The sequence below is a fragment of the Saccoglossus kowalevskii genome, chromosome 18, assembly GCF_978046115.1.
Source record: "Saccoglossus kowalevskii chromosome 18, keSacKowa6.1, whole genome shotgun sequence".
Lineage (NCBI taxonomy): Eukaryota > Metazoa > Hemichordata > Enteropneusta > Harrimaniidae > Saccoglossus > Saccoglossus kowalevskii.
The window spans coordinates 7,385,190-7,412,052 of NC_140658.1; the positions used below are offsets into that span (position 1 = coordinate 7,385,190).

The following is a 26,863-nucleotide window of genomic DNA, read 5'->3' on the forward strand; positions in this document are numbered from 1 at the left end:
ATATTCGTTTATGGCAGAAATTGATTCAGTACATTCAGTCTATGCATGGAGATTGTTAAAATCACTTCAGACGGACTAATTTCAATTTTATTGTGTCTTTCATTCTCTCCACAGCTTGCTGGTTTTAATACAAAGTTATCTGAAGCAGAAGACATTGCTAAAAGAGCTATAGATGAATTGTCTGAAAACAAGGTATACCGGTAGATGCTTACTTATTGTCTTATCTATGTCATAGATATTACCTAGAATGTATGGGTATGCAGTAACTTGCATATCTGTGCAACAAAGCTTTCCGTGAAAACCAGATTGCAATGAATGCCTGGAAAATTTTATTGTGGAAATTATAGTTATAAAATACTGCGGAATACTTTATTTTCGCTGGAATTAATTTTCACTGAAAAGGCTTTATAGGAGTTCTGTATGGAGTTTATTTTCACTGATTTTTGATGAGTTTAATGTAAAATATAGGAAAAAAAGTACATTCGCTGGATTTTATTTTCACGGAATCATCCCTTCAGCGAAATAGCGAAAATAAATCCCAAGCGAAAAATAAAGTATTCTACAGTAAACATTCTATGAATGTATGCTCTCCGAACACACAAACATATTAGAAAGACAACCCTAGACAAACAGTGACCCTTTCTTTTACATTTACCGGTACATTAATTTTCATTTGTATTTCTAGAAATTAACTTGTGCCCTACAATTATAGACTCATCTCGCAATTTGTGTGACTTCATCTTGTATCACCCTAGTTGCATACCCTTATTTTATAAACCCTTGTTTGACTTGTTTATGTGAACAGAACCTTGGTGTAACTTGTATTCTGTAATTTGTTTTTAAAAACCAAGGCATCGTGGGAAGTAAGGTTACGTACTCAGCAAGATGAATGCGATGAATTTAGGAAGAGATGCGAGGAACTAAATAAACAGAATGGCACGCTACATGAGCAGCTGGAAGGGGTAAGTAGACACGGAAACTGTAAATCAGTGTTCTCTTAAAGAACCTTGAACTTGAAAACCCAAATTATTTTTCATTAATTACTCTAAATTTTAAAAAGCATTGCTAGTTGAATTCTTTGTATTACAATGTATAATCAGAACACAGAACTCCTCCCATTGATTATTGTGTTACCATGACAACAAATCCTGAAATACTCAAGTGCTGGAGCTAGTCTGCACTGTCATGGTGTTCACTATTACCGAATGAAACATAATTATCATGGTTCACTCAAGGTCACTGGACTTTGTTTTAGATGATACTTCTAAATATGATTTGAGGATTCTGTTGGATAAGATTTCTTGTAAACCCAAACCATTATGATATGATTTTTTGTAGGAAGTACATGTGTCTTCTGCAATCACACCACCAGGGAGTTTTTTAAACAAGGGAACAGGGGCGCAGCACCCTCATGACAAGGCCATGAACCCCCTTACCCTAGGGAGCAGATCCTCTGGCAACCATAAAATTCTGACTCTTCAGCTGTGACCTGTCTGATAGTAATTTTGGCACAAATAATCCATTTTAACTATGAATTATGGAAAACTCCACACCCTGGTAGGGTCCCTATGTCCCTATATGACGGCGTGCTGAATTGCAGTGCTCCCTCTTGCAGTTTTTTTCTAGAAAAACCCCTACACCACAATATTCCCTCTGCGATTTCATTTGGGCAGTATTATTCAAATAAGTTAAGGAACATTGAGGGCCTTGTTTCCTGATGTAATATTCAATAAAATATATCTTTGTTTTTATTTATAGCTGGCTTATCAGAAATATTTTCATCCTATACTTTTGAATCATCTCTTTTTTTGAATAGCAAACAATACTGTGGTGTGTATTACTGTTTTGTTATTTGTGTTTATATTTTTTCTGTACTTTCAGTCTTGTAAGCTATCCTAAAAAAAAAAAAAAAGTTTCAAATTTCAAGACTCGTGAGATCTTGAGATCTTATTCATTATGTCTTGCGCATTTCTCCCGTAGCTAAGTCAGCAATTGATAGCATTTCAGCAACGTGGTTCTACTCAGAGTGTAGCTGATCTGTCGTTTAGTGAGGAAAACAAATCATCCGATCAGCTTCTGGAAATAATTCGGTAAGATTCAGTTACTACCTTTGTCTTGGTTCTCGTACCTACACAACCACTTTAGCTGGTTTGAGATTCTGTGGTGTTAACATTAGTCATTAGTTTCGCATTGTGTTCCCGTGAAATTATACAAAATTCAAACATTCACTTTATCAACATAAACTGAAGTTATTTAAAAGGTTTCATGACGTTTTAAGTTCACACCACATGATTTCAATCTGATTTTCATTGTTATTTTTATTACATGCCTGGTTGAGAGTTGTCTTTTCATTTACATTGCACATTATTATTAATAATCATTTCTATGTCTATATTTGACAAAAGTTCAAAGTAATGATAGAGTTATAGCGAGGAAGTCATCATCTGTGCATACAGCAGAAAGGCATACAAACAAACATCTACACATGTATGCCTTAGTATTAGCATTGTTTAGAACCCAATTCTCATGTGTGTGCGCAGCTGACAACCCCTATGCATTAAATGTTACAGTCAGAACTTTTATAAGATTCACATGGATGTCTTGTTAGGTTTGTGAGACGAGAAAAAGATATTGCGGAGACAAAGTATGAGGTGGCGCAAGCTGAAGCGATTCGTCATAAACAGAAATGTGAACATTTGCAGAAGGAACTTAATGAATCATTCAAGAATTTACAGGAAGAACGGGAAAGGTCACAGGTAAGGTCAATTGTCAGATTGTTCTTTAAGGTCTATTGTCAATGTGATTATATTATGTTCAAAAAGGGAAAGGTCACTGATGCTAGTATTCCAAAAGTGCTTATAGGTCAAATAGGAAAGGTCACATGTACGGTTAATTGTCAGACTGGATTTTCTGTTAAGACGTTATCTTGACAGTCAATAAGTGATGTTGATTGGTTGATAAATGTAGCATGCTGTTAATTTGAATATGTTAATTTTCAAGACAATGGATGCCTGTGATTGGTTGATAAATGTAGCATGCTGTTAATTTGAATATGTTAATTTTCAAGACAATGGATGCCTGTGATTGGTTGATAAATATAGCATGCTGTTAATTTGAATATGTTAATTTTCAAGACAATGGATGCCTGTGATTGGTTGATAAATATAGCATGCTGTTAATTTGAATATGTTAATTTTTCAAGACAATGGATGACTGATTGGTTGATAAATATAGTATGCTGTTAATTTGAATATGTTAATTTTCAAGACAATGGATGCCTGTGATTGGTTGATAAATATAGCATGCTGTTAATTTGAATATGTTAATTTTTCAAGACAATGGATGCCTGTGATTGGTTGATAAATATAGCATGCTGTTAATTTGAATAAGTTAATTTTCAAGACAATGGATGGTCCTAATTATTCAGAATGTCGTATATACATGTATGCTTAACCTTATCCTGCCAGCCCCATGTACTATTACATTGACTTGACCAGATAAGGGTTAATGAGCAGGAGTGGATGTTTGTTGAGTAGATGGTAGACTATGAAATAAAGGTTTGGCATCCAAGTATCATTAATATCTGACTTTTCTGTCTTCCCCATCCAGGTGACTGCCAAGACGACTGCTCAACACCAAGACTTGATGAATAAGATTGAAACATTAAACATCCTCACTGACAGTAATAAACTACTAAGAGAAGAAAAGGAACGAGTTGATCAACAGTTACAACAAATGGTTGCCAAGGTAACTTAGGTTGTTACTTCTTTCAGTGACACAAGTTTTGTGCAGAAATGCTGAATGGTTCAAGTTATGAACATTGAGTTACGAAAACGTTGATTTACAAAAATTACCAGACTCTTAAGATTAACAGTGTGTCTAAATGTTGTTTTTTGAATTTGAATTTTGGTTAAACATTCGTTAATGCTTTTACACAAGTTGATAAACATTCACCATGGTTACAAATCACTATCACCCACAGGAAGGAAAAACTCTTAAATGTGTTTTGTAATTCATACATATTTATGCCATTGAATAATGGTCCTAGTATTGCTTTAGAGTGCAACTTTAAGTTTTCAAACGCTTGTTCTTTTATGTATTTTTTTTTAATTTTTTTTCTGTTTTTTTTCGAACAAATGAACAAAATACCTTCGTTGGCGATAAATCTTGATCGAAGGTTTTAAAAAAAATGTGAAAAATTAAAATACAGTTTGTTTATTGGAAGTGATCTGAGTTCGCTGTTATAATATACACATTTTTTTTTTTCAGTTATGCCAATTTGTCTCCCCACAATTAACTCTGACTTGCCAGATGATGACTTTCTATTTTAGGTTAAACAGTTGGAAGAGAATGTTGCCCCACTTCAAGAACAGAACAGAGCATTAACAAGTAAAGTTGACGTTTTGGTACTAGAAAAGAATACCCTCACTGCCGATGTGAATCGATGGAAAAACAAAACAAATACTAAAGCAGACCCAGAACAGTACAAGAAATTAGTGTAAGTAACTATCACAGATTTTATATTATGCAATTTATTAGCTTTATCTTTCACCTCATTCACTCACTGTCCCAGAGTAAATTACAACAGGAGGACTCATGATCGGTAGACCCAAGTTCAAATCCTACCTTAGGCTGAACATCATGGGTGAGTGTGCCATAGACTCAATGGGAAGGCCAATTCCACTGGCCGAGTTTCATTCACTAATGAATGCAACTTTGGGGGAACCTTGGTTAAGGTCCGCAGGTGCTTGTGTTCGACCGAGCCTGGTTGACTTCAGGGTAGCGCATTAAAATTACCATTTGACAGAGAGATGGCCACACAGCCCTGTCATGTTATCCCAAACATGAATATGACTTCTGTGGCAAAAATGTGTCAGCGCTAGCACTTGCAATTTGGACATACAAAAAAAAAAGTCAGGAGAGACAACAGTGACATTCAAACTGTCGCCTGGCACAAAAAAATATTTAAAAAAAAAACAAGACAAAAAACAGGAGTTTTCAGTCAGATTAATAGTGTGAGCAAACTGAGATTCATTTTTACTTAGTTACTATGTTTATGAATAGGTTTTGAACACCTAACCAGCAATGTTGTCAACTGATTGGATGACAATACAGCTATGTTGCAAGCAAAGTTACTTTCAGGAAGCCAGTAAGTTGTTATCAGAACTAGAAGCAACATTGCTCGCAACTGTATTGTTTGCTACAAGTAATTGTGTGATGATAACTGCTGGCTAGATCTATAAAACAAATTTGTGGCCACAGTGATGAGTTTTTCATGGAAATTGCTTCTCAATATCTTCTATGAAACCATTAGCCAGATTGCATGTAATTGTATTATAACTGGTTTGTTTAGCTTTTTTTGAATCTTGTTTGCAACCTCAGGGTGCTTGTTGTCTGTTATACATGCATCTAAGGTAATCTTTATTTGGGTTTTTGTCTGTATACCCTGAGTTAGTGTTTTTGAGCCAATTATTTGTACATTGTTGTTCTGGTTTTCTACAGTCTTATTGTAAAACACTGTATACCTACGTCATGATGTATAATGAATATATAAAATTTGAACATAATCAGTCAAAACAAGTCAGAGATATGGCACTAGAACTGCATTCATTAAAAAAAAATGGCCACCAGTCGGCCGTTTCAAATATGATCTGTAAAATAAAACGACGTGCATCAGGAAACCATAATGTCTAATGTATGTACCAAGTTCAAACAAAATTCATCCATATTTGATTTGATTTGATACATTCATATTTGATGATTCAAATTTTTGTTGAGCCCAAAAGTCATTTTTAACATCCTTTTGCAAATTAAACAAAATAATTTCTTCCATATAGTAGCTAATGGGCAATTATGTCCATTTTGAACAAAGTTGAAAAAATACACAAAATATGGCACCTAACTGTGGGGAAGGTATGTTATCTATGCGGGTAAAAAACATTCACAAGAACAATCACAAATATATAAATAAATAATATTTATAAATAAATAAATATATATTTTATAATATTCATCACAAATTGTTTGAACTAAAAATAATATTTTTTTTGTAGGGAGGAGAATGAGAGCAATAAAAAAACAATATCACAGTTAACAGAAGAGAACCAAAGACAAAAGTGAGTGAATTTTGTATTTTTGATTCATAATATAACTCATAAAAATGGCTTGTTTATTTATGTAGGCCCTAAAGTTATGGTCAACATATCTCATCGCAGAGATTGGTACAGCTATGGAAACAAAATTCATATTACAATCTTCAAGCTATGGAAAACACTGCTTCTATTGTTGATTTTATGGTTATATTTGTGATGAGTGAACTTGTACGTGTATGTTCTAATTTGTAGTAAATTGTCAAAATTTCAAATGCAAACATATCACACATGCAAAGTTACTGTAGAATATATTATTTTAACTAATTAATTTTTGCTGAAAAGATTTTTGGGACGTTTTGTATGGAGTTCATTGTCATCAAAATATAGGGATATATCCTCGGGCGGACATCTGGGTATTATCACCGCAACCATCACGATGAAAATAAAGGATGATAACTCCAAAAATGTATATTGGGCTAGTTGTTGAGTTTTTCTTGAACACTGTAACAAGATTACATGTGCAATACATATAAATTTGGTTGCTCAGGATTACCTTAAAATTGAGTTTGTGCAGTTTCTTTGACTTTAGCTGCTTTCATCGGCTCTTAGACCGGTGTTCCAGCAGCTTGTCCAGAGTCTATACAAATAATGGTAGAGTGTGGCGTGTCTTAGCAACGTAGAACGTTCTGTGACGTAGCTACGCCCCCAAGGATAGAGAAATAGGTAAATTCTCTGGATTTTGTTTCCACTGAATCATCTCTTTAGCAAAATAGCGAAAATAAAGTATTTTACAGTTAAAAAAATTCTCCAGAGTAATTTTGGATTTGTTAAGAATGGGTCTGAATTTTGAGATGCTACGTGTATGACTCTACCAATCATACAATGTCTACATAATTATGTGTATATCTGATTGGTGGTAAGGGAACTGCAAAACGACAGTAATAATTTCTGTAATAGAAATTTAAATATTTTAATATGTGAATGTCATTGATAGTGAAAGATGTTTGGTATATTCATATATATATTTTACAAAATTCAAATTTTTTTTATCTCGTTTTCAGAGCTGAGTTGTCGAGATTGAATTCACTTGTTAGTAACACTCAGTAAGTATATTTCGCATATATTGATCTTTCATGACCCACAAAGGTCACACATCCTGGTACTTTCATGACCCACAAAGGTCACACATCCTGGTACTTTCATGACCCACAAAGGTCACACATCCTGGTACTTTCATGACCCACAAAGGTCACACATCCTGGTACTTTCTAGATGAGATGTTCAGTGTCAAAGAGAATGTCTCAATTATTTTCCGTTCAGTATATTAACGTTTGGTGTTAAAAGTCATAATAAATATACCAGGGATTAGTGGTTATTACACCACTGATGGCACACTGTATTTACGACAAAAAATAGGATTACTACTTGGATGTGTATCACACCTGGCACAAGAGGGCTCTCTCCACACCCGATAGCACTCTCACTATATATAATACGTTTTATCCTGTATCACTCCTGACACTAGAGTGTGCTGTTTACTTTTCAGAGCTGAAGTCCGAAATTCTAAGCTGGAAAGTACAAAACAGAAATCAGAAACAACCAAACTGAAGTAAGTTGAAAGCCTATTGTTACCAATTGCTCTTAACCCTTTGAAGACCATAATTTTTCTCGGCAAAATATTGATGCAAACTCAATGTCAAACTATATTTAAATATTCATGTCCATTTCATTACCTAATTCGAGTTAGAAAAAACATCAAAATCATTTGTGCCATCCAGAACTGAATTTTGGTCTGATGGATTTATTTGAAACGTGGCATTTAAATAGAGTATCACAAGACCTTGGTGAATATCTTTTTGTTGTATTGACCTGATTCAAAATGGCCTGATGGTGGCCATATTGTTTGCTAAAAATGGCCTGCTGGTAATCATATTGTCAAAAATGGCCTGCTGGTAATCATATTGTCAAAAATGGCCTGCTGATGACCATATTGTTGTCAATAATGACCTGATGGTGGCCATATTGTTGTCAAAAATGGCCTGATGGTGGCCATGTTGTTGTCAATAATGGCCTGATGGTGGCCATGTTGTTGTCAATAATGACCTTATGGTGGCCATATTGTTGTCAAAAATGGCCTGATGGTGGCCATGTTGTTGTCAATAATGACCTGATGGTGGCCATATTGTTGTCAAAAATGGCCTGATGGTGGCCATATTGTTGTCAAAAATGACCTGATGGTGGCCATATTGTGGTCAAAAATGGCCTGATGGTGGCCATGTTGTTGTCAAAAATGGCCTGCTGATGGCCATATTGTTGTCAGAAATTGCCTGCTGATGGCCATATTGTTGTCAAAAATGGCCTTCTGGTGTCCATATTGTTGTCAAAAATGGCCTGCTGGTGTCCATATTGTTGTCAAAAATGACCTGCTGCTGTCCATATTGTCACAAATGGCCTGCTGCTGTTCATATTGTCAAAAATTGCCTGCTGATGTCCATATTGTTGTCAAAAATTGCCTGCTGGTGGCCATATTGTTGTCAAAAATTGCCTGCTGGTGGCCATATTGTTGTCAAAAATGGCCTGCTGATGGCCATATTGTTGTCAGAAATGGCCTGCTGATGGCCATATTGTTGTCAGAAATGGCCTGCTGATGGTCATATTGTTGTCAAAAATGGCCTGCTGGTGTCCATATTGTTGTTAAAAATGGCCTGTTGATGGCCATATTATTGTCAAAAATGGCCTTCTGGTGGTCATATTATTGTCAAAAATGGCCTTCTGGTGTCCATATTGTTGTCACAAATGGCCTGCTGGTGTCCATATTGTTGTCACAAATGGCCTGCTGGTGTCCATATTTTTGTCAAAAATGGGCTCCTGGTGTCCATATTGTTGTCAAAAATGGCCTGCTGGTGTCCATATTGTTGTCAACAATGGCCTGCTGATGGCCATATTATTGTCAAAAATGGCCTTCTGGTGTCCATTTTGTTGTCAAAAATGGCCTGCTGGTGTCCTTATTGTTGTCAAAAATGGCCTGCTGATGGCCATATTATTGTCAAAAATGGCCTTCTGGTTGTCCATATTGTTATCAAAAATGGCCTTCTAGTGTCTATATTGTTGTCAAAAATGGCCTGCTGGTGTCCATATTGTTGTCAGAAATGGCCTGCTGATGGTCATATTGTTGTCAAAAATGGCCTGCTGGTGGCCATATTGTTGTCAAAAATGGCCTGCTGGTGTCCATATGGTTGTCAGAAATGGCCTGCCATAAATGCCAGGAACAATTTCATTCCTAATTTTCCAATACAAACTGTATTAAGGATTCAAAGCACACCATTTCCCTTTTGTTCACTACTTCTCGCCTTGACTGTGTCATGTCAATGACTTGATTGTTTTCTATTTCAGTGAAGAGTTGGAAAAAATTAAGAAGGAAGTAGAAACAAAGAATACAAGTTTAGAAGAAATGAAGAAGAATATTGCTCAGGTATAATTTAGTAAATAAAAAAAAACTTATTTGACTATTACCATAAAATCTGTATTAGAAGCCGCATCCCTAATAGAAGCCGCACCCATTTTTTTTGAACAATTGAGAACCAAAAATTTATCATTTCTTATTCTGTGTAGATGCTCTAATAGAAGCTGCATCCCCTCTGTTGCATTGAACCATTTAAATCGTGGCAGCTTCTAATACAGATTTACAGTTAGTAACTTCTGGGCTTATATAAATAACATGTGAATCTTTGTTCAAAATAAATCGTAATTTAATTTGTGTCATTTTAATTGCGTTATAACAATATAAATTTTTGATAATTTGATTTTATTTTCATCGTCCAATCATAACATGTTGTTCTTTGTAAAATTGAAGGTTAAAAAGATTGGCCGCCGATACAAAACTTGGTATGATGAACTGAAGAAACAGACTGATGATAAACAAGCTGAACCACAATCACAGCAACCGACTGCGTCGCAGGCTAATGCAGAGCTGGAAGCCTCGGTCAAGGCCAAAGACGAACAGATTCAGAAGTTGAATGAAGAGATGGGGAAATTAAAAACTGAAATAGAGAAACTTAATGAGGTATGATGGATAGAATTTCCACAATTTGTACACACAGGGATTGAAAAAAATGTTGAAGCCTGTGGCATTGAAGTGAAGTGCCAAGTTTTAACTCAAAGGAGGGTTACTGGGAGATTTGTTGAAAAAAAAACAGAACTAAAAATGGCACATTCACAAGGAAAAAATAAAAACATACAGACTGGACATCAAAAAAAAATTGCACTGTTCAGACTTCCACCTCCCTCCATTATTTCAAGTGGTTAACCCTTTACTAATTAGATAACATTTCAATAGTCACACTGTTTTTGATTTTATAATGACAGAAAAAAGGACTATGAATTTAATACGAAGCTACTTTCCTACTCACCATTAGCATTTAACAACGGGTGTCTGCAGCTCTACTCAAGGACACCTTATGACAAATTTCTTGGCCAGTACTGCCTACAACTTTGATATATTAACCAGTTTGGGCATGTTCTATATATTTTTTTCAAGTTATTTGTTAAAATTGTCTTCTATTGTGGTTACAATAACTCAATATGTTATACTAACTCAATTTATTTCTGATAATCTTCAAATTTAAGTCAAGTTAATTTTCGGTGTAATTAGCAATTTTCAAAATAAAATGAAAGAGAAAAATTGTAGAAATAAATGGAAAGAAGGAAGACATTTATCTGCTGATAATGAGAACCAGATGTTAGTCGTCTTCTGTTTCTAAGAACTGTCAGTAAGATAAGTGTAGTAAACCTATATGTTACGAGTATAAATTAAAAAAAGTACATGGTAGTTGTCTAACCTTTTTGGCTAGTATTTTGTTTAGTGTATATTACTGCACTATTATTTGGAAACTTTATACAATTTATGTTATTTTATTCTATAATGGTCATTGAGATTAATATTGGATATTAAGATTGGCTAGTAATTTTCTTGCCAAATTAAGCTACGTTATAATGCTGTACTATTATTTTATAGGAACTTTTATACAATTCATGTTGTAGTATTCCATAAGGGACATTGAGAATAATATTATTATAAAATATATTTTATGCAAATATGACTTTATTGTTCTATTCCATTTTTCTCAAAATTGTTCCTACCTAAATTTTAGCTTTTATTTTCTGTACACAATGTTTATGTTATTTAGGCCTTTTATACTCACTTCCCATGCAAAGAAACGATTGTGCATTGTTAGTTTGTATCTATCCATCCATCCATTTGTTATTTAATTTGTATGCTCAATGACCAAGGTTGTAATAGTCACGCCATGTTTTTCCAAACTTGGTACATACGATTTCCAATTTCTTCTTCACTCAGGTTAAAATTTGTCTGACAGGCAGCCATATTTGATCTAAAAACCTTTCATAAGTGTGGATAACTTTTATTTTGTTTTCAGAATCTCACCAAAGTAAAAGAATCTGAAGAAACTATCAAGGTGAGTTAACTGATGACTTCCATTACATGTAGTCTGCTGTAGTCATGACAACTGAAAATTCAAGAATTTTTAGATATACGCAGTAGATCTATAGGCATATTGATAAAGATGTATGATTGAGGGAAAACCCGCACAGAAATAATTACAGATGAAGATGGTTTATAACTGTTTAGAGGCTTTGCACAGACAATAAACTCTCAACAAATTAGTGAAAAGCCACAATGAATTATCATCACTTTTTGTATTTCTATTGTCAGTACACGATGTCTGTATGTTTCCATGGTGCCTTGAGTAATTCCTATTATAGTGGTTATTTTATTTACTTGAGTCAGACTGAGTATTGTACATGTATAGAGGAAAAGTTAGCATCCTGGATGTTCAATTGCAGTTGTTTTCATAAATAGTGTTTTGTTGTTTAGACATATGCAAATTAGCTAATTAACATATTTTATGTTAGAAATTTGATAGCTCAATTGTAATGAACATTTTATCAACCAAAAGTGTATTCTTTACCTTGAATAAAAAGACAATACAGGAGCATATTAATTGTGCCATGGCAAAAATTCTAAAATAAATTATGTAAAATAAAAAAATTAATATCATATTTCCAACTAATCATTTTGAAACCTGTGTTTCAATTCTTTCAATAATTACAGCATTTTATGATTTCCGGTTATTTCCATAGCAACAGAGTAGAAATAAGATGTTGTCTGTTTGTCAGATTTTTTTCAGTTAGTGTTTTCTGTAGTGTGCATATGACAATACGCAAGTTTCCTGAAAATTGATACTTTTGCTCAGATTGCAACAATTTTTTTTTTCTAAGCCACTAGAGAGTGAGGAACAACCTGCAAGAAAAGCAGGCAGGTTTGGGTACACACAACCAACAAGTATCACAATTTTAATAGTACTGTAAAATGACTAATTTTCACTGGGTTTAAATTTCACTGATTTACCATTTCAGGCATATTCAGTGGGTTTTAAATTCACGGTTTCGTCATTTAGATAATGTGTTCTATGCTAAATTTTACATATTCACTGTGTTTTAATTTAGCGCATTTTTCCAGTCAGCGAAATAAGCTAAATTAAAACACAGTGAATAATTACCCCCTTTACAGTATTGTTCTATTCTACTTTGTCTTTATAGATGCAGCTGAATGATAAGGACGAGAAAACTAAGAAACTTCTGATGTCTGCGAAACAGAAAATATCACAGCTGACAGGTAGGTTTGAATTGCAGCCGACTTGTATTGGGTGTCGCTGTCATACATATAACTGCATGTATTAATTGAAAAGAAATATTAGAACCGAACTTATGGCTAGCATCGCAATTAATTTCTGCTCATTATTTGGTGAGTTTTTATGGATTCCATTCGTCAGTCTGCCTCTCTGAACTGGGAGTAGTTTTTCTTCACTTGCCTGATTAGTTCAGTTCATAGTTAGCAGAAAAGGCATCGAGTTAGGGATGCTATTTTGGTTTCACACCACAAATCTGTATCAAGTGTTCTGGCTTTGCTTTCTTAATAGCACATATGACTCCTTTAATGACTGTGTGTGTTGCTTATACATGACAGAGGTGTATACCCCCTTGTATACAGTCAAAATACTGTAGAATACTTTATTTTTGCTTGGAATTAATTGTCGCTATTTTACATTCAAGTTGTCAAAAATCGGTGAAAATTAATTCCATACAAAACACCCAAATTGTTTTTTCAGCGAAAATTTATTCCAGCTAAAAGTATTTTACAGTATATGGTATTTTAATGATTATGCATACTGTGAATTTATTTTCACTAAGAAGACTTTTTAGGTGTGTTATATGGTATTTATTTTCACTGATTTTTGGCGAGTTGAATGTAAAAGATCGGGAAAAAAGGTATATTCGCTGGATTTTATTTTCACTGAATCATTGCTTCAGTGAAAATAGCGAAAATTAATTTCAAGCGAAAATAAAGTATTCCACAGTACAATAAATTTAACTGTTGAATAACATGTACTGCTATTTGAGATGATTCCCTAGTAAAGCTTGAATTTAAAACTACGCTTTTGTAACTGTGACATCTAGTATTGGTGATTTAGAAGAAAGATATGGATGAAAGTTATCATAAGAAAATATCACTAAAGTTGCAAAGAATATTAAGAAAGTATAAAAAAAAGAGATAGAATTGTTATAATTGTTGTAAAAACATGTATTCATTGTTTTTAAGGTCAGAGAGAAAAACAGAATTCTGAAGCGGAGGAGCTGAAAACTAAAGTCACTAATTTGGAAAAAACTGTTGATGAGAAAGAGAAGCAAGTTAACGCAATAAAATCGCAACACGAACACAACACAAAACAATTGGAACAGCAGCTGAAAGAAGCCAAGAATGATTTTGAGAAATTCAAACAGGGTAAAAAAGAGGAACAAGACAAGATAAAGAAAGAGCTGGATGAACTGGAGTCACTGAAAAAGAAGGTGAATAATTTGAAATCAAAATGTCTGATCTGGAAAAGTGAGATTGTCATGGCAACCATCTGGTGTAAGATCATTACAATTTCCATGATGACTGTGTTAAGGTTTGGATTGATATCACAAATTCAAAATTCTCATTCGGCAAAACGATTATTCGTTATGTGTTGCCCAGTTATTCATATGTAAGCTATCAAGTGTTTATTGAATTTATTTGCCGTCAACTTTTGCACATTGAATCAAAGAATGTACTATGAGCGAAAATCACTAACATAGATTACGTAAAAATCATATCACAAATAATAGTCATTTTAATAATCATTTAGCATTTTACTGACCTTAACACATATAAAAAAATACTGATGCTGTAAAATGACTAATTTTCACTGGGTTTAAATTTCGCCGATTTACTATTTCAGGCATATTCAGTGGGTTTTAAATTCACGGTTTTATCATTTACATAATTTTCCATATTTGCTGGGTTTTAATTGAGCACCTTTTCCAGTCAGCGAAATAAGCAAAATTAAAACCCAGTTAATAATTAACCTCTTTACAGTAGTTAACTTCTAGAAAATAAACCTTTTTTCTTTAAATATTTTTTTAATGTAACAAAAATGTTGACTTTTGAGCTCATTCTGTCTGTAAGTTCACAATTAAATGAGTCATCAATATCCATGGACTAGCTCTGCTGTCATCATTCTGATAGAATGGAGCTGTTCATATAGGTGATTGTCCGTCATCATTCATAAACTCTACCGTATAAACTTTTGAATAGGCGTCAGTCTAATTTACGTGTCAGGGAAGTGTGAGACCCTTAATTTGGCTCTGAAATAGGCGTCACAAAATGTTGAAAATTTACAGTCAATCAAAAAAACTGTTCACATGATAACAAAAAATACTCAATATAATAATATGCATTTAATAATATCAATAATAATATGCATTTATTTATTTTTACTTTTGTTGCTAACGAAAAGTTGTTCTAAAAGAAGTTTCAAATAAAAACAAACACGAATTCATAGCGCAATCCGGTCACGCTGCATTTCACAAGTGAATAGTTTACTTGTTTTCGATGTGTTGCAATTGTTGATTATTACTCAGTAGTGATTATAATAATGTACCAAATATAAATTCGCTACCGGTAAATTGTTATAAAATGCAAGTAAGATTCAACTTAGTTTCACCGTAAGCGAGTAATTTCAGTCACATGTGTCTAGAGATTATATGGTTTCTCGCAATTACATTTTCATCTTCTTGAAAACTACCATCGAAATTGCTTTCAAATTGATACCTTGAGTGAACGTCTGTCAGATTTGTTCATTTTGGTTAAATTATGCTAGTTTCAACTTCCTGGGAACTCAGCTCAGTTCTCCTTTCACATTTTCAAACTCAGCTCAGCTCAGCTCAGTTCTCCTTTCACATTTTCAAACTCAGCTCAGCTCAGTTCTTCTTTCACATTTTCAAACTCAGCTCAGCTCAGCTCAGCTCAGTTCTCCTTTCACATTTTCAAACTGACTATACATAATGCATCATCTTTCCCAGGTTCTAGAACTGCAAAAACAACTTGAAGAACAGCAGAAGCAGTTGCAGGCACAACAGCAACAGCAGCAGCAGCAACAACAACAGCCACCTCCTCAGCAGGTAGTACAGGCAACTGAAAGGACAAGGTTGGTTTTGATACTGATAAGTTTTATTAGTCCCCGAAAACGGGGACTTATGTTTTGACCTCCGTTTGTCTGTGCTAAAGTGCTTCTGTGCGTGCGCGTATCGGGATCTGTATCCTAGAAATGCCTGGACCAATCACAATCAAACTTCACACATACATCATACATGATATTATACATATGCACATCAATTTGTTTCAGGATCTGATTGAAGATGGCCGAATGGTACTGTGCCATGCATGGCTTGTTTGTAATGTAATGCATGTATACATAATATACTAAATGTAACAATTACATAATTTGCAATTAAGATATGTGTGTCAAGAGTTTTTCAGTAGATAAACTTTTGTAAAAACGGCTGTGTTTTTAGCATCAAAGTTTGCCATCAAAACATTGTGTATGAAACATGCAATTCACGGTTTGATGATCAATAATAGACTATTCCCCAAAATAAATACTTGATGTGAAGCATTTTCTATTAAGATTGTCTGAGATTCTCACCAGATATTGTAACTATTGAATACAATCAAGTAAAAACAAGCCTTCTGACCATTGAGGATTTAAATTTTTTTTAGCAACTATTACAAAATCAAAATAAACTGTTATAATAGTAGGAACTATTGGAATATAGGAACTTATAAAAGTATGTTTGGTTCAAAATTATACATTGTGCCAGAAAGTCAAAAGGGATGATATTTAAGAAAATTGAACACGGGTACTGTATTTGCTCGATTAGGAGCGTATCTCTAATAAAATAAGACACTGAATTAGTAATCTATAGAAACACACCTGTAATTTACATTAGCTACTATTAGGGCAAATACAATATTTCTATACAAGTGTGTAATTGTTACACATTTGATCATTCCCCCTTACAGTGCCACGCGTGAAGAACCTCCACCAACGGCCAATATCAAACCTATGGCGACGCCCAGTCCTAGCACCGCAACTAAACCGACCCCGTCTACCAGTGGACAGGCTAAAGTAACAGCAAGTATTCGACCCATGGCTATAACGCCAGCTAGTGTACCCGTCGTCACGGCTGTCCCGCAAACACGAATGGCTACCGTGATGCCAACTTCGTCAGTTTCACAATCTGAAACTTCACAAGGTATTTTTTGAAATTTTATTATTATATTTTATACTTCAAGGAAAATCTGTTTTTTGTTTTTTTTTAAGCCAATAAATCAGAACCGAAATGACCTTTGTAGTATTTAAAATTGTAAACTGTGCCTAGACTGCATGAAGAAATCCATCTAAAAGTTCTGTTTATTATTCGCTTGTTTTCAGTTATGCTATTTTCGCAAATAAGTAAAATCTGCTAATTTAAACCCATGTGTACATCCCAAAAAATTATCTTATTTTTTCTGCATCTTTTAATTTTAAGATGTATAACCAATATTATGTTCATCATTTCGAAAATTAGCAAAGAAATTATAAAAAAATAAATATAATATTTGTGGCTTTCATAGGGTTAAAGCAGGGGAGTTGTCACCTGCGCATGCGTCATATACCCATGAGCCTTTGCATTTTTAACGTGTGTTGTTATTGTCGCTTGGGACTCAATTCCCACGCATTCGCAGGTGACGACCCTCCCGCTTTAATTCCACATGGGCAGTAAGTGTATTGCCGTTGATCAAATTCTGTTTGCAATCTAGAAATCACAGAGTCAGTGCCGAGTGATACGCCTATTGTAGTCATACCATTACAAGCTCCAGTACAAGCTGTACAGCCAACTCAACAAACGCCGCCAATCAGTGAACCACAGCCAGCACCAGAACAGGGAGAAGTTATGACAGATTCGGTACCAGAACCTGAGATACAGTCATCAGTAGAGGCAGAGATGCAACAGCCACAAGAACCAACAGTGGAAGAACAAGGTAATAAATTGTCTTTTGATGCAAATGGTTAAAAGTGAGGAGGCAACAAGACTTGTTTTTGTCTCTCAAATAGTGTTCATTCTCTTCTGTCACCGCATCCGTTTTTTACATACCCTGCTTACATCGATTAGGGGAACAGTAGAAATGATGGGAAAGAGGAGTGACAACTTATTATAGGATCGCATATCAAGTCTTTTTCCTTCCAGCATCTATGAATATTTATTGCTATTTATCACTGCATTAGTGTTTGCTCATTTTATAGTAAAAGCAGTGAGTTCACAGACTTGTTCTTTTTGCACAGAAACTCCTGTCTTACCTGAGATTATAATAACAGAGGAGCCAAGCTCACAACCAGAGCCAACAGAACCAGCACCAGTGCCAACATCTTCAGTCACAGCTGTTACAGTCCCAGTGAAAAGAACTCGGGAGGAATTTGAAGAGTAAGTTCAGTGGAAGATAAAAGAAATCAAAATGTGGTTATCTCTAAGATGTAAACAATTTGGATGAGAAGGGTTGGAGTGGGAAGGATTTGGGATTAGTTGGAAAAGTCGGAATGACAATTGAGGGTGTCAGATGAGATGGGGTGGGATGGGTTTGGATGGGATGGCATGGGAAGGTGTCAGATGAGATGGGGTGGGATGGGTAGGGATGGCATGGTATGGAAAGGCGTCAGATGGGACAGATTGGGACGAGTTGAAAAGGGTTTGGATGGAATAGGAAGAATTGGAATGGGAAGGAAAGGAGGGTTTGGATGGGATAGAAAATTGGTAGGTGAGAAGGATTTGGATGGGTTGGAATGGCATGGAAATATGTCAGATGGGGCAGATTGTGATGAGTTGAGAAGGGCTGGGATGGAATGGGAAGAATTCGGTTTGAGTTGGGGTGTGATGGAAAGGTATAAGATGAGAAGTATTCGGATGGGTTGGGATGGCATGACATGGAAAGGTGTCAGATGGGACAAATTATGGTGAGTTTGGAGGGCCCGGTTGAAATGGAATGGGAAGAATTGGGATGGGATGGGATGGGATGGGATGGGATTGGATGGGATGAATTGGGTTAAAAAAGTATTTATGCCAAAATAAAGGATAAGAAAGGTGTATTCCATTATTCTCTTTGAATTTTTAAATGTTCTATTTTGTTCATTAATCCAGAGCAGATGCTGAAGACAGAGCTGCTACACCACCAGATGAGAAAAAACAGAGAATAACTGCAATTGATGAGGTATGTGTGCCTGTAGACAGTGTAATCTATAGAAAATAAGCCAGCATAATTGAGTGATGTTTTCTGTCCTCAGTCCAAGGAAGTATTCAAATCAGTATTCATAATTAAGTAACTCAACAAATGATATTGAAAGCTGTATAAGTAACGTAAAACCGTGACCCCTCTCTATATTGTGGGTAGATCCAAACAAAAACACCACTTGCCAATCAAGCCTATCAAGCACAGACAAGCATGGCCAACTTTTTAGCTCCGCTGTCGACTTCAATTCTCTAATTTTGGTGAATATTTTTGAATATTTTCGACTTCTTGTTAAAAACCGCAAGTCCAATTGTTTTGATATTACATATATAGGTACTATACATGGACCTCTCTCAGATTTGTTCATTTTGTAATGATATCTTTAATTCTCTAATTTTGGTGAATATTTTTGTCATTTTTGGTAAAAAGTGATATTTTCGACTTCTTGTTAAAACCGCAAGTCCAATTGCTTTGATATTACATATATAGGTACTACATGTGGACCTCTCTCATATTTGTTCATTTTCTAATGATATCTTCTGTTCTTTAATTGAAATGTGCATTGCTAACAGTGGAGCTATCTCAGCCGACCGGCTGCTTGTTCTTAGACATGCTGCTCAGCATGATAGGTTGTTAGCATTGCAGTGACTTTTATAGGGATTTATCTAAGCAGGTACTGACTGAGAAACGCATCATAAGTTGACAACTTGAATCAAGCAGCTTACATGTTTTTGTATCCCAGTATTCAACAGGGCAATTAGTGTTAAATGACTTAAACATGGTTTGAAAAACATTGACACTGATTGGCTCACACCAACTTTTATGCAAATTAAATACATGTAGTAACAAATCATTGCCTTTTCAAAACTATCCCTAAAAAATACAATCAAATTTGTTGAGAGTCATCCAGTTACCCGAGACGATATCATGACTGGCTTACTGAGACGAAAATTAGAGAGGGGTCACTGTAGTTCAGAAACAAGTTGATTGACATCTAAAGTGTTTGAGCGTACTAAAAGACAATCATTGAAAAACAATTTTTTACTATAATTTCATTGTATCTTTTGTGTTATGCAGCAAGAACCAGTTGTGGTTCAACCCAATGAAGCAAGTGGTGTGGAACCAACTGAGTCCCAAAGCCAGTCTATACCTGGTGACTCTGCTGTGGGCGAACCACAGGAATATCCAGAGGACGTGGCAGATAATGTTGCCACAGCAACGCAGAGTGACAAACAAGAAGTTGAGGCAGATGATGTGGCACATGAGGAAGAGGAGGAAGAAGAAGGGGAAGAAGAGGAAGATGATGATGTTGTGATTGTTGTAGATAGTGGTTCGGATGTTGAGCAGTACCAGGTAGGCAGTCAAGAAGATGAAGACAAAACTATCATTGTTTTTTCTGAAAAATTTGATCAAAACTGACAGTCGATAGAAATTATGTTCGAATTATGTCAAGTTTTCAGTGATGGATTGTGAACAAAATTTAGTTGGAAAGTTATTTAATGTCAATGTAATTTATTGAAGACTGAAACTTGCATCAAAATGTATATAGCCTACTTGTAGAATTAAGTTCAAGCTTTTGTTTTTCTTATCCACCAAAAAAACATCTCATTAACCCTGGTAAGGGGCAGTAAGTAACCTTGGAGGGCGCTCTGAAATAATTAATGTTCCTTATGACACAAGTTTTGTTTTTTCGATCCAGGAAGGAGAAGAGCAGTATGAAGTCATTGAAGGAGTGGATGAGGACGAAGAAGAGGAAGTCGAGGAGGAGGAAGGGGAAGGGTACGAGGGGGAAGGAGAAGAGGAGGAGGAGTATGGAGTGTACGATGAAGAAGCTGAGGAAATTGAACAAGGATATGATGTAAGTCTTAACTTACCGAATACTGTTATTGTGGTAACATATGTTGATCAAAGCGGGAGGGTCATCGCCTGCGCACAAGGGGATTTGAATCCCAAGCAACAATAACAATGCACACTAAAAATGCAAAGGCTCATGGGTAGATTCTTGTTTGTAATCAATGACACGCTATGGCCATCTGACGCATGCCCTTCTTTAACATTTTAAAACCGCTATACAATACATTGGTAGTGCCATGGTACATGCATGTATCACTTCAGTCAGTCAAATTCAGTAGTACATGGTCCTCTGTGTTAGCATTATAAACAGGGTGGACATTGGTAGTGCCATTACTTTAGGAGTTCAATGACAATTGCCTGTGACAAGTCTGTCCTCGTTTTCCTGTGGTTGAGCACTTCTGTCAATGTTGGCATGTTTAAACTTCAGGTCGGTGATGAGTACGAAGTTGAAGAAGCTGAGATGGAAGATGATGGAGAGGAAGTAGATGGGGAAGAAGATATGGAGGAACAGATTGATGATGTAGAACATGAACAGATGGAAGAAGCACAAGATGAAGACAGTGACGTGGTCGAGATTATTGGTATATAATTTTGTGATTTTACCAGTGCAACAACTTGTGAATCCTCTCAATTTATGACTTTCTTAGTAATTTGACAGTGACTTTTCTCTCTAGGATATCACTTCAATAGTATTTTAATACCGATTCTACAAAATAGTCTGCGGTATAGGACAAGCAATAAAATGAAAGGGATTTAAAACAGTATCAAGCCACTGATTTATTATTTTAATAAGAAATTCTCCAACTCTGCAGATTTTGTTCACCAAATGTAGCCAAACTTGTACACACTCAATCTAAATGGTTTAAAAAGATTTTCCCTTTTATTCCCCAGCAACTGGTTTGAATATTTTTTTCTACCAAATTAATGTAGCAGGAATTGCGTTAACACCATATTTTGCTTCCTGAACTCCAATTATTAAAGAGGGACCCTGTTTTCCAAGCAAGCAGGGGTCAAATCTCTAATAAATTTATCCAGGGTCAAATTTCAATTTCTTAAAATTTTGTAAGTGGAACTTGTTTTGCCGAGACACTAGCGCAATCCCTGTGCATATAGTACCGGTATATGGCCGTAGAAATCATATAATAAGTGATTTTCAAACCCTTAAGTGGTGGGATTGTCACCTGTGCACTCATGGGTGCTCAAGCTTATGTATAGGCATGCTATAGCCGTCTGCTGAATGTGCAGGTGATGACTCTCCCCCATTTAAATGGATTTTTCGACATTAGTTGGAACACTTTATAATTTGTTTTTTATTGGGAATCATTGCAGATGATGACGATCAAAACAGTCAAGTTGAAATGGAATCTCAGCCTTTAGAACAGCAGCAAGAACCGCCAAGTAACGTACAAATCAGTGCTCAGCAAACTCAAATTGGTGTAACCATGCAACAGACTCCACATATACAAATACATGTTGTGCCTCCTGAACAGGAACAACAACAGCCACCAGCGTCTCAAGAACAACCATCTCCCCAGCAGCAACAACAACAACAACATGAATCAAGCCAAGAATTGTCGACTCAGCAAGCAGCACAGGTAAGAAATAATGCTCTGGATGTTTGACCTTTAAAAATGAAAGTCAATACAGCACATGTTAACATTTTTAGTGAACAAAACAATGTAATTTAAACATTGTTAGGGAACTGATCATTACCACCAAGCCGGTTTCCTGTGAGTCTCCCGCGGCGTGCATTTCTTTACCGTACCGGCCGCTGCTTTACCGTACCGGCCGCTGCTTTACCGTACCAGCCGCTGCTTTACCGTACCGGCCGGTTCTTTACCGTACCCGAAGGTCATTAGCCGTACCGGCAAGGCCGTTACCGTACTGGCAGGAGGCAATTCACACCTCTGACAAGTTAATTTATGCATTGATTTTCCGGTTTACTGGTAAAATGCCGACCTGTTTAAATTTCAGTTTTATGCACAGGATCGCCAGAGAAAGCAAAACTGTAGAATTAATTTGAATAGAATTTGTTTCGTTTGTAGTTATAGTCTGTTTATAAATCAATTTGTTCATGTTTGCTGTGCGGTAGCTTTCGAGGTCAAATACACCACCAGTTCAATTTGTTGCGTCTTTTTATTTGTCAGAGATTAAACTTTACCATTATTATTGAATAATATTTACATTCAAGTTGCGCGTGATAATGCTACATGTGATTTTTGTGAGCCATGGTGAGAATGAGAGCTTCACCAAGGCGTTTTTTCACTTCATCTGGCGCCAGTGCATGTGTGCTTGGATGTTTTTTTTATTCAGTGATTGGGCTAAATATTTGACGACATCCAATTTGATACAAAGTAGTAAATGCGTGTTTTGCATATAGTACATGTATTTATTTTTTTATAAACACGCAAACCCTTTGTTTTCGATTTTACACCCTAGACTTGAATATCAGCTTACAATGGATCGGACGAAATTTGGCAAATGTTTTGATGGCCACCATGGCAACACACGGCAACTTATTATAAAGGCAGGGGGCAATGTTGAATAATTTAGTTGACCGGTTCAATTTGACACTGTGTTGTAATTCGTTCTCCACAAATTTCCAGTGATTTATTTTCGGCAATTATTATTATGTATTCAAATGATTTGATACACCAACCTTGCTCGGAAAGCGGTGCATTAAATGCAATCGGCCCTTTTCAGGGCCTCGAGTACAGCCAGTTCAATGGGTGTGAGAGCAAGGTCAAATTCCGTTTTACGCACTTGAATTTTATCTGGACTACATGCATGCGTTGCGCATGTTATTGTCAACAAAGTATCAAAGCAGATTTTCGAACGCCCAAGCCCGAATTTAAATACACGTGAGCTCGGCCAAGCGAGTCATGCTGGCACATTATGCAAGTATCATCGAATTCATGCGACAGGTTGGGACGTTATATTCAACGTCGTGTGTAAGCTACGATGTAGGACTGTCGTTGTATAGTGTACAGGCGATCATGAATATGTGAATAACACACGTATATTGAAAGAAACACATGCGAAGAATTTCAGAAAGACTTTTTTATTAGCTCCGCTGTCGACTTTGTCGAGCGGAGCTTATCATATGAGTGATTGTCCGTCGTCGTTGTCGTTCGTGTCAATGTTTTACTTTTTCGACTTCTTCTTGAAAACTACAAGCCTAAATGCTTTGATACTTGGTGTATATGTACCTTGGGTAGACCTCTCTTAGGTTTGTTCATTTCATGTTGATATCTTCAATTCTCTAATTTTGGTGAATATTTTTGTCATTTTTGGTAAAAACTGATATTTTCGACTTCTTGTTAAAAACCGCAAGTGCAATTGCTTTGATATTACATCTATAGGTACTACATGTGGACCTCTCTCAGATTTGTTAATTTTGTAATGATATCTTTAATTCTTTAATTTTGGTGAATATTTTTGTCATTTTTGGTAAAAACTGATATTTTCGACTTCTTGTTAAAAACCGCAAGTCCAATTGCTTTGATACTACATATATAGGTACTACATGTGGACCTCTCTCAGATTTGTTCATTTCGTGATGATATCTTCAATTCTCTAATTTTGGTGAATATTTTTGTCATTTTTGGTAAAAAGTGATATTTTCGACTTCTTGTTAAAAACTGTAAGTCCGATTGCTTTGATACTATTCATATTGTTCATTTTCTAATGATGTCTTCAGTTCTTTAATTGAAATGTGCATTGCTAACAGCGGAGCTATCTCAGCGGATAGGCTGCTTGTTTAATTTATTTATTTATATTTCGACGGTTGTCCGACTTTCTTTCTACTGTGTGAGCTACTGGCAAATATAAACAAATCATTAAACCATCGAGTCCTCTAGTCGACTGGGACGTAACACTCTGTTGTACAAGTCATGTCCTTTTCAAATTATTCACTTTCAATGGGTAAAAAAAAATTCTTATTGTTTGCAAAATGCCCAATTAATTTATGCATGACTCACAGTTACCGGGGCTTTGTTTACCATGCATTCATTAATCGAAGGTGATAAATAGACGGTATTGGTCATATCAGTACGGTAATTGTCCAGCCGGTAAAGCAACGGTCGGTACGGTAAAGCAACGACCGGTACGGTAAACCGAGTCAAACTCACAGGAAACCGGCTGGGTGGTAATGATCAGTTCCCTTATATATGATGCATTGGGGCCTCTATCTATCAATTCACCATTTGTCACAAAATTTTACTAAAAATAGAACTGGCAATGTAGAACAGTGTGTCAAACATATATAGAGACATTTATAACTAACTGCTGTGACATTTCTGTGATGTTACTGTGATTAGTTGTAATTCCAAAAAAAGTTTATTGCCTCAAAAATGACAATCAGTGACATCACAGTTATAAATGCATCTGTTCTATATATTTTTAGCTTCCTTGTTGACTTTACTGAGTGGAGCTTATATTAGTGATAGTTTGTCATCAGCTTTTTTGACTTCCTCTTGAAATCTACAAGCCTGATTGCTTTGATACTTAGTGTATATGTACATGTACCTTGATGAGACCTCTGTTAGATTTGTTCATTTCGTGACTCCATGAGCAGATGTACATGTAAATATAGTTCTCAGTTAGATTTATAGTATTCACCAGATGGTTTATTGTATTCATTAAAATTGCATCTTTTCTTCCTGCAGAGGCTTCCCATGCGAGCTGAACGACTTCCCTCTCTAGGCAGACAGTTGCCATCATTCTCTTTCATGGTAAGTACCAATGAAAACTAATCTGATGTCATCTTAGTGTATCCTCCGGTATCTTTATATATTTATGAATGACTTGCTTATTTTTGGTGAGTAAGTCATTCAATTTGTGGGGAGGTAATTTTGTATTGCTTCTTGGTTTTAATGATTGTCAACCCATGTCAAATTTATGATATGAAAAAGTTGTGATCTGTATTATTGAATTAGCTGCTTGATACTTGATACTGATTGGTGGTTTCATGTACCTGACTATCAACGCAATTGGTTCGTGGGTAACTCGAGTACTTTGTGATGGTGTCATTCATATCAACCAACTCTACCAACAGATGATGTCAGGTGATAACTTGATGAGATATTTGAAGTGGTTTTAACATAAATAGCTATGAACAAAATGATGACTTAGTCAGACAACATAGTGTGCTGAATAGTTCTTGACATAATTTTACTGATTGACAGCTACAACCAAGAAGTAACAGATTTATCGACTTGTGCACGATTTTACAAATTAATCCACAACTGCCGCAAAGATTGATGTATGTGCACCGAGGATTGAAGTTTAAGCTAATGTATCATTGTGTTTTCCGTAGGGTCATAGTTCAGGCACTCCATTTGAAGACATGGGTGATGACTGCACTGTACCAAGTACTCCTACATTATTTGTACCGAAAAGTACTGATGGATTTGCAGAAGCGATCAAGTTAGTATATAACTTATTTTCACCATTTCAAATCTAGATTAAATAAATTGTTAGGACTCACAATGGCTAAATTTCATAAAACTGACAGTTTACCTAAAGAATTGTTAGTACTTACCTGTCATGCAAAATTTTCGTCGTTTAAAATATAAAATTTATAATGCTCATACATGTCTTATAGTGATTGTGTCTGTATGAACGTATCTATATGTTCTGAACTTTTTGTCATGATCCGTGTTTCTATAAAACTTAATCCTTCACTGTTCTTGAAATAACAGGCCATATCATGCAACAAATAATACATAATATTTATCACAAAGCATCTCAATTTTGAAGTGAAGTCCCATGAACTCGTGTTACATTTTGTCCATTTCAATTAATAAGGAAATCAAAAAGTATGAAAATATTACATTGATCAGCAAAATAGTAGATACAATGGTAGGAAAGAAAGGAACACTATTTAAGGGGGAACTTGTTTTGTGTCTCTCTCACTCTCAAAATGATCTCAAGGCCATTTGCATCTTGGGTCAATTGTCAGGATATAAATTCAGCTGTTTGATTTTTTTCTAGTTCACCACATCAGCATGTGCGGTTTCAGTTCAATCCACCAGAAGGAGATGCAGGCGCACGGCCTGCATTAGCTCAGCTGGCCACACAAGGAGGTAAGAGACACTGAAATAATTCATTGGTATTGCAAAATTACTGCACAGTAGTAAAATGACTAAGAAATTAGAATGTGCACTTCAGAAGTTTATCATGTACATGAAAAATGAAAGACAATGAATAAAAA

At 35.5% G+C, this 26,863-nt stretch overlaps 1 protein-coding gene across 1 annotated transcript in view; it reads left to right on the forward strand.

Moving 5' to 3' along the window:
* LOC100374224 (nucleoprotein TPR-like) overlaps window positions 1-26,863 on the forward strand; it is a 56,076-nt gene that overhangs the window by 25,049 nt on the left and 4,164 nt on the right. The window contains exons 30-55 of the mRNA XM_085493133.1: window positions 115-192; window positions 852-962; window positions 1,981-2,090; window positions 2,609-2,756; window positions 3,610-3,747; window positions 4,332-4,498; window positions 6,054-6,116; window positions 7,154-7,195; window positions 7,639-7,701; window positions 9,486-9,564; window positions 9,946-10,155; window positions 11,528-11,566; window positions 12,711-12,786; window positions 13,771-14,018; window positions 15,555-15,679; window positions 16,555-16,787; window positions 17,335-17,556; window positions 17,858-17,996; window positions 18,708-18,777; window positions 19,873-20,148; window positions 20,495-20,653; window positions 21,077-21,230; window positions 21,979-22,244; window positions 25,317-25,382; window positions 25,967-26,076; window positions 26,644-26,735. Coding sequence (XP_085349259.1) covers window positions 115-192; window positions 852-962; window positions 1,981-2,090; window positions 2,609-2,756; window positions 3,610-3,747; window positions 4,332-4,498; window positions 6,054-6,116; window positions 7,154-7,195; window positions 7,639-7,701; window positions 9,486-9,564; window positions 9,946-10,155; window positions 11,528-11,566; window positions 12,711-12,786; window positions 13,771-14,018; window positions 15,555-15,679; window positions 16,555-16,787; window positions 17,335-17,556; window positions 17,858-17,996; window positions 18,708-18,777; window positions 19,873-20,148; window positions 20,495-20,653; window positions 21,077-21,230; window positions 21,979-22,244; window positions 25,317-25,382; window positions 25,967-26,076; window positions 26,644-26,735 — 3,484 coding nt within the window. The remainder of the gene's footprint in view (window positions 1-114; window positions 193-851; window positions 963-1,980; window positions 2,091-2,608; window positions 2,757-3,609; window positions 3,748-4,331; window positions 4,499-6,053; window positions 6,117-7,153; window positions 7,196-7,638; window positions 7,702-9,485; window positions 9,565-9,945; window positions 10,156-11,527; window positions 11,567-12,710; window positions 12,787-13,770; window positions 14,019-15,554; window positions 15,680-16,554; window positions 16,788-17,334; window positions 17,557-17,857; window positions 17,997-18,707; window positions 18,778-19,872; window positions 20,149-20,494; window positions 20,654-21,076; window positions 21,231-21,978; window positions 22,245-25,316; window positions 25,383-25,966; window positions 26,077-26,643; window positions 26,736-26,863) is intronic.